Genomic DNA, 8,739 nt, shown 5'->3' on the forward strand with positions numbered 1-8,739 from the left:
TCGCCAGGATCGAGGGGAGGAAAGGCGTGCGTGCCTCGTGGCAGGACCATGAGGCTGTGGTGCCGAGTGCTGAAGCCGGTGCAGTAGTAGTCGTCCGTGTGGTTGAACTGCGCCCCGAGCACGGACAGCGTGGAGCTGACGCGCCCCGAGCGCGGGTCCCGCGGCCCGTGGTCGACGCGAAAACGGTTCCACGGGTCCGGCACCAGCGGCGCGGCACCGGCGCGCTCCCTGCGCCAGCTGGCGAACCGATGCGACGGCAGCAGGCACTCGACGCGCAGCTCGTCGCCCTCGGACACCATGCTCGGGCCCCGGTACTCCACCACCTCCTCCTCCTCTTCCTGCGTCGCCGCTGGGTTCGGCCCCAACCAGGCCGGTCAGACGCCGCCGATGCCCGTCACCCCTTGTTTACGGAGGAGCCGGCCGACGGCGCAACGGGGCACAGACACCCAAGAAAATGTGCCCTATGTGCAGGATACAGATAAGCCTGTACGGCGCCTCTCCTCAGGAAATTCCGTGTTTCCGCCCACCACAAAAATTTCGACTGGGAAGCAAAGCGAGACTGGAGGGAAATCTAGCATGCTTGTTTTCCACACCTGATGGCCATACGACCCAAAAACAAGACCTCCGTCTTGGCAGTTCGCGCAGTAGAAGCCAAATGTGCGCAGTTTATACTTCGCCCCATGGCCGTCTGCGGATCACCCCCAGAGTACCCGGTTCATGCGACAGAGGGTCACGCTGCTCATGACCAGAGAATAAAAAAAGATGGAGACGTAGAAGAGCGTTTTCTGAGAAGAAAGCACGTGTTAGAACCGAAGGAAGGTGAAAGAGTGAGGAAATGATAGAGTGAAATATTCTTTTTGGAGGAGTATTTGAAGTTTACGGAGATGGTAGCGACGACAGAGCAGAGAAACGGATGGGCCACGAGTTCTAATCACGACATGCGCTTTACGTGAAATTTAATATGCCGGTATTGGACATACAGTGGTCAATGTGCCTATCTGGCGAAACAGCCGCATAATGTTGATTTGCACACCAAATTGTTTTTGCCCTCAGGACAAGAATAAGGAAACAGTGCTTCGATAAATCCACACCAACGCCTTTCGCCCCTGCAGCCGACTTCGTGCGATTTGTCCAGTGCCTGTTCTCCCCACATGCGCATTCTGCCCACCTTTCTTCACCCTGTACCATATGGTATTGGAGTGCTCTCACATCCCAAATTTGCCTCCTCTACTAACCACTTCCCAAGAGCAGTTGGAGGACCAGCTAGGCAGCTCCCACCTAGAGGATCAGCTTCAGCTGATCTTTCGGGCTCTGCACGTGTCATGACGCCCTGGACGGAGAACGTCTCCCGCGCGAGTGAACGGCTCCACCATTTCCCGCTTTGCCCAAGATAAACGTTCCTTCCTCCTCGATGCCCACACAAACATTATGTAAGGGAACACAATGCAGTGTTAAGAAGTATTTATGACGCTTAGCTCGTTTGTGTTCACTGGAATCTCATGCCCAGATTAATCGACGTATAATTAAGCGTTGACCCACTAATACACAGCTAGCAAGGATATAATCAAAGTGGGATTCCCGCATTTTGTGTACACACGTTCTGCTCAGTGTGAAAGCAATTTTCAGCCGCTTTTAAATATTGCGTAGTTCGTCGCGAAGTCCAGTTTCCATACGCATTTTCACGAATTGCATAAACAATCCATGCTCAGCTTTTCTCTCAATGTCGATTGACATATGTAAAGACATTGAAAGGAAAAGAAATGTAGAAAGTACATAAAAATGTTAGTATATTCACTATTACTTACCTCCGGGTGAACTTTTGCTAAACAGCAAAAGCTGGTTTAACCTACAAGTATTTAAGAAGAAGAAGAAGAAGAAGAAGAAGAGAAGAAGACGTCCTCGGTGTCTTTGACAAGTACCCACAAACGAGAATTGACCAGGGCTGGAGCGTTGACTGGGCCCCGGTTGGAGCTTATAGGTTTAGTTTAATATATCTGCCAGGGAAGGAAGTAGGGGGCGTGTAATGAACTAAAGTGCAGTGTGATGAAATTACGAGCTACCCAATTATGACGGCTTCCCTTGCAATCCAAGAGCCCTGTTGCAGTAAGATAAGTTTGAATAAAATAACAAATCTCCTTTATTTCGTAACCCTGGTTTGTGTTTCCAGAAAACAAAATAAGCGGCGTAGAAAAGGTACTAGCCCCACTGCCGTCATCGTCGCTGTCTTTGGCGCGAAGGATTGGCCAAGGAACTAAACGGAACCCGTGTTAACGCGTGAGCGGAAACACTCACCGGCGCCGCATGACGGACAATGGCCGAAAAAATTAAGAACGTTTGTTTGAGGCGCATGAAAAACGCTTTCCAGCATAGTCAACTTTACGACGCGGTTCGCTAAAAAAACCAACAACATGGCAAATAATAACTTTTGAGCAGAGCCAGGAATACCTAATAAGACGTAATCTGCGTGCGTGACCTACAAAACAACGCTGAACAGCGGTTCGGGGCAGTTGCAGAGCATGGACGTATTGGGAGAACCTTCCTGCGTAATTTTGGCGCAAGGTAATTGTGCCCCGTTTCCGGTTATTCTATTTACTTTATATCTCCATGCTTAGGGGTAAGCAGCGGGATCACACATTGAAGCAAGATTGCAGAGGAGGAAAGCTTGAACTCGGAAAGAGAAAGTCGAAGTAACGGCGGAAAGGCGTGAAAGCATCTAGGCGGAATGCGAAAATCAACGGAGGCAGCAGGTAATTCTTGAGACATTAAGCGAATTCGCGCACACCAACTGAAAGCTACTTCATCAGAGCTTCTTCACCACGTGCACAGGAGTTTGCAACCTCTTAGAAAAAAAGAAAAGAAAAGTAACGCATCTTCATAAGAAGGGACAGTAGGGCGGCTCTGCGTTTTTGGGAGTTCTAAGCCACCATCTTAAAGCGGGTACACCTTTGATACTGCGCCTCCATTTACTTGCTTTTCGTTACGGCTAACTCTCCGTTTACTACAGGGGGCTAGAGGTGACCAGCCATTGCAACTTACCGCCGGCACTGGCGACGAGCAGGTGGAGGAGCAACAGTCCTTCCCAGAATCTTTCCCCGTCCATGGCCGCTGTCTTATCCGAAACTGTATCCTTCGGATCACAATTCTCTCACAAAAGCAGCGGTACACCCGCAATGTCCGTGATCCCGAAACTCTACGTGTCGGCGTTGTGGGTCCACGCACGTTCCGATGTGCGTCACGGCCGCCGGTGTCCCTCCGCGCCGAGGGCCGCGCTCGCTTCCTGCTGCGCCCTGGAGTCGGGCCTCGCGCAAGAAGAGCGAACGGAGCCCGTGGCCGAGGGGCTATATTTAGAGGACGAGAAAATACCACCGGCGCTGCATGCCGCTCGGCGCGAACTGTGCAATGCCGACGGTCTGCAATCGCCAGGGGACTCGCCTTCGTAAAGGATGACGTCGAGGAAGGAAAAAAGAACGACTACTAAACGAGGATCAAGCAGAGGATGACGACAAGATGATACTGGACACATAACTTTGTAATTAAATAATAAAAAGACAGGTAGACTCCCAAAAGGGGAAGAATCACTTAATAAAAGAGAACGGCACTACCACCAGCCAATTGCCAACAGCATTCGCTGTAAAGCGCCCCCCCCCCCCCCCCTTTTCCCTCTTTTTTTTTGTGTTCAAGCATGGGAGGCTCAAATCGGAAAAATCCCCGTAACCCGTGTGCGAAGCCTCGGTGAGGCGAGCGCCGTGGATCTGCGTTCGTGGATCTGCGCGCAGGTGTTCTGTGTGCACGCGCACGGCCTCCGCGATCAGCAATGGCGGGGCGACGACGCTGATCGCGGAGGCCGTGGTCTGGAGAGGAATATCCATGCTACGCATCTATGATGGATTTGCAACAAATCGTCAATGAACCGTTTCTCCTCTCGTTATCAACATGACTCCCTCGATGTCTCACGTATTTGCACCTTTGCACTATGTATTAAGAAATATTTACGATTTATCTGTCAACAGCAGCGCGTTGGACTGGCTTTTATCACTGCCTGCCTTTCGAATACGGACGATGCGATCAGTTATTCCGTGGAATTTCGTCTTTAAACCTCCAAAATTGAAATATTCTCGAGCTTAGGTGCACACAATTGCAGTTTGAGTCCGTCGGGGAGACCCGTCACTGGTGGGCAAGGACGCTCGATGCTTCCCAGTTCCATAGTATGCGAAGTCCCCCGACGCATGTGTATGCCGATCGATGTACTTTGTGGATAAAGCGCATAACGGCTAAGCCGTCCAGCTTTGAAGACTAATTGATGAGTTACACTGATGCACAGGTTCCCCACAAATCTGCTTTATACACCAGTACGCACGTCCCTGAGGTGGAGGATTTTATTTCTGAATATGGTGCATTGTGGTCTCTAAGAAAAAAAAAAAAAAACATCCGTACCCACGTAAGTGCCCGCACCCCACCATTGCCACTATGATGCCCTCAGTAACAGGGGGATGGTTCCCGGTCCTGGTCAGGTACCGCTCTCCGTGAGGGACAGCAAAGATTAGAACGGCATGCAGTTGTTCCTCTTGAGCAGCGGACTGCTAAGAAGCACGTGATTTTTCTCGACCGCTGTATACCTGTTCTTACTTCCCGTGGACATCTTACCTTGCCGGACTTCATCGACTTCGTACGCACGCGTTGTGCTTGTAGTTATTACCCTGCTTGTTAGTTTTCTGAAATAAGATGACATTTAGTGGAGCTTCGGGGCAAACTCCCTCCATAAGCAAGGACGACAGAGCGCAACGAAGACAGCGCTTACTTCCAACTAGTTCCTTTTGGAAACAAAAATGTTTTATTCAATCAATACATGCCTATATATATATATATTATCAGAATGGCTAATGAGGGGCTCGTTGAAATAATATAGAAATAATTCAGACGCGTATTCTGGAGGTCGTAGGTTCAGATCCCACCCGGCGGGCATTTTTTCTCCACTTTCTTTCTTCCAACAATTCTTTATCTGTTTCAATGACCTACCACATCCTCCCCTTTGCTTTCCGAGGTTATCTTGACTGCCAACTCTTATTTCTGTCTTATTTCAACGAGCCCCTCATTTCCCATTCTGATTCGCTACATGCATAGCGAGGGCCTCTGTTCTGGCAGTCTTGGTGCCAAGAGGGTTCAACGCTGGTCGACCACTCTTGACATGTCGTAGACACTCGAGCCACGGCCCGGGGGTTAAAAAGAAGGTCCCCTTCACCCCGAGTAGTCCGAGTGGCGCTGGCTACCACCCCCAAGCACAGGAAAGAAAAATACCTCAACATAAATACCGCAGAAATTGGAGGGAAAAAACGCCCCGCCGATAGCGTAGTGGCCATCGCACCAGACCGGTATTCTGGAGGTCGTGGGTTCGGATCCCACGTGGCGGGCATTTTTTCTCCACTTTCTTTCTTTCCAAATTCTTTATCTGTTTCAATGACGTACCACATCCTCCCCTTTGCTTTCCGAGGTTTTCTTGACTGCCAACTCTTATTTCTGTCTTATTTCAACGAATCCCTCATTTCCTATTATGTATATATATATAGTCTGGAAAGATAAAAACTCACACAGAGCGCGAAAAAATAAGGTTAGTAGAGACAGAGACACACGAGAAAGACGTAGAAAAAATAAAAATAAGTGTACTGACGGTTCAGGAATATGACTTCCTTTCTTCAGAGTACCCCCTCTCCGACCGTTATTTCTATGGGGAGTAGAAAGAACCCTCTTAATGGCGACGTCCTTGTCTTGCTGCTGCCCTTCGTAATTTTCGCGCATAACTTCAGCGATGGCCATCACGAGGAACCTTGAATAGCCCGAACCCTCTACACACATGGTTACTTCGCCTGCCCGCCGCATATGCAGACTGGAACGGTTGCACAGACATTTTGCGCGATGTCGGCATGCATGCACAAAACACGTGGGAATGAAAGAGAGAGAGAGAGAGAGAGAGAGAGAGAGAGAGAGAGAGAGAGAGAGAGAGAGAGAGAGAGAGAGAGAGAGAGAGAGAGAGAGAGAGAGAGAGAGAGAGAGAGAGAGAGAGAGAGAGAGAGAGAGAGAGAGAGAGAGAGAGAGAGGGAGGGAGGGAGGGAGGGAGGGAGGGAGGGAGCAAACAAACAGATAATTCAGAAGAACTACTACATATAGTTCGGGGGTTTTTAGTTTACCAGGTCTGCACGTACAGTGACCAGTTACCACCGCGGGGAAATGGAACGAGAGCGCAGGTCATACAACCCGAGGCAGTCTTTCTCTACAGCCACCTAGTGTGAAAGATACCAGTCGCTGACGACATTCTTGAAATGCTCTTAAAAGACAACGGCAGCATTCCGTTCGGAGTGCCTGTCACAACTTTGGACGGGGTGTTGAGAAAACGTCGCTTCATCAGGGCAAACCACCACGGTGTGTTGCAACGCCTCGCCAAACGCCGCAAAAACGCCAGTCGACCTTTTGCCGAGGAAGCTACCGAGTGCATGAAACGGGAAGCATAGCGTGTACCATTCTGTGCACTCTTGGTCGAACTCCGGCGTGGGTGTAGTGTACGGGCATGCGCGTATGAGCACCTGTGTGTGCTTTTTCGTATATTTATAGCGAAGATACTATTTATTTATTTATTTATTTATTTATTTATTTATTTATTTATTTATTTATTTATTTATTTATTTATTTATACCCTGAGCAGCATCGCTGCTGAGGAAGGAGAGGGCTACAAAAGGTGACTCGACAAAGCACTTCACAAAGCACCAACACTCAAGCTGGCACATTCCGTAATAGAGGCGGGCAAACAACTGCACTCTTTGATAGTGATCGGAAAGACAGACTTCTGGAATATTTTGTTGCGGGTGAAGTCTGCCGACGAAGGGGAAGCAGAGCCACGCTGAGCTGCTTTATCATGTTTGTTACTGATGGGTAGTCAGACACTGATGTATCGAGCACCAAGGCGCTGGGCTCGCTGAACATTAGCAGCGCTCTTGGTATAGGCCTATTCCAGGACTGGGCGAATGACGGCGCGATGGGCTTCAAATTTGATGTTGGTATCTATAGGAGACCCTTTTAGTTTTCTTTCAGAAAAAATAGCTTTTGAAGAGTTTTTCTTGCATATGTTATTAATGTGTGAATTCGACTGTATGTTATTAGTAACTACTTGCCCAAAATATTTAACAGACGCCACAACTTCCAGAGCCTGGTCTCTGACAACCTATACAGGGTGTTGCGGCGATAACTGGAACACTTTAAAAACTTTTCCTGAGCGATCCGCCGCTCTGTTCGCGCTCAAACTTCACACAAAGGTCGCATTTTGTGGTCTATTTTGTTTGACACCGGGAACAACAACGGTACTTACCTGTTTATTCTGAAAATAAATAAAAACGATTTTCGCCTATGGGAAAATGGCCGCTGGTTTGGACGTGCGAGCCAGCGCAAGTTGATGTTGGAACGACGGAACCACCTGCAGAGTGAAACGCATGTTTGGGATTCACGTACGGAGCCAAATGGGGCAGCAGACGATCAGAAAATGCACCTAGAAATGAGCTAACAGACGATCAGAAAACCCGGTTTTCGGGCTCGCACGTCCAAATCGCCGCCATTTTCCCATAGGCGAAAATCGTTTTTATTTATTTTCAGAATAAACAGGTAACTACCGTTGTTGTTCCCGGTGTCAAACAAAATAGACCACAAAATGCGACCTTTGTGTGAAGTTTGAGCGCGAATAGAGCGGCCGATCGCTCAGGAAAATTTTTTAAAGTGTTCCAGTTATCGTCGCAACACACTGTATGTCAATAAGCGGATTTTTCTTTGCTGTTATTACTAAGGATACTAATTTGGAAAATGTATTTTCAATCTCTTATCGTGCCAGTCTGCAAGCTTACAAACATTTTCATCCACTATAACCACCCGCCGCGGTGGCTCATTGGCTAAGACCGTCATACTAAAAAGGACACTATGAATTTGCAACGTGTACAAAGAAAGGCTGTTAGATTCATCTTTGGAAAATATAAAAGACAGGATTCCCCAACCTTACTAATGCTTAGAAATAAAATTAGTTCGCTAGAACGCAGGCGCAAAGTTTTGCATAGCATCATAAGTGGGAAAATCGGACTTAAACTACCTCGTTACGTAACTTTTCTTCAAGCCCGAAGAACAAGATACAGACATAACATCTCTAGTACGCCAATATTTTCTAATACAAATTCTCACATGAATAGTTTTTTTGTGCGTACCATTAACGAATGGAATTCCCTCCCCTTTGAGGTTTTACAATCAAGAAACTTCTTACAAGAACTGGAAAACTACTTGCCTCATGAATTAGAATAATCAAGAAACTTCTTACAAGAACTGGAAAACTACTTGCCTCATGAATTAGAATAATCTAAACCTGGGCTTGTGACCACTTGTAAGTTACCAGAAAGTTTACCTGCTGTTTTGTTATATTAGTGCTGTGTTTTTGGGGCAAGGCGTTTTGCCCCACTGCGATTTATTGTGTTGTTCTTATGTCGCGGTTGTGCTAAGTCAAGTATTTGTAAGTTTTTGTGACATGACATCCTGTTCATGCGTTGTATGAATTCTTGCTTTGTATTGTCCTCCCTGCATGGGCCAGCATCTTGTCCTGCAGTACGAATAAATAAAAAAGGCGTTGCGCTGCTGAGCACGAGGTCGCGGGTTCGATTCCCGGCCGCGGCGGCCGCTTTTCTGATGGAGGCGAAAAGCAGAAACGACCGTGTGTACGAG

The 8,739-nt window shown here is 48.0% G+C and overlaps 1 protein-coding gene across 2 annotated transcripts in view; it reads right to left on the bottom strand.

Moving 5' to 3' along the window:
- Positions 1-3,404, bottom strand: part of LOC144170581 (neuroplastin-like) — a 36,630-nt gene extending 33,226 nt beyond the window's left edge. The window contains exons 1-2 of one of the 2 annotated variants that reach the window (XM_077700467.1): positions 3,037-3,241; positions 35-349 (exon numbers count right to left, since the gene is read on the bottom strand). In XM_077700467.1, coding sequence (XP_077556593.1) covers positions 35-349; positions 3,037-3,100 — 379 coding nt within the window. In that variant the 5' untranslated portion in view covers positions 3,101-3,241. Of the gene's footprint in view, positions 1-34; positions 350-3,036 lie in introns of both variants that reach the window. The other variant, XM_077700468.1, reaches the window with a different exon arrangement.
- Positions 3,405-8,739: the final 5,335 nt, after the last annotated feature.

This window comes from Haemaphysalis longicornis, unplaced genomic scaffold, assembly GCF_048455015.1.
Source record: "Haemaphysalis longicornis isolate Haplotype H1 unplaced genomic scaffold, Haemaphysalis longicornis Haplotype H1 scaffold_2, whole genome shotgun sequence".
NCBI classification, from domain to species: domain Eukaryota; kingdom Metazoa; phylum Arthropoda; class Arachnida; order Ixodida; family Ixodidae; genus Haemaphysalis; species Haemaphysalis longicornis.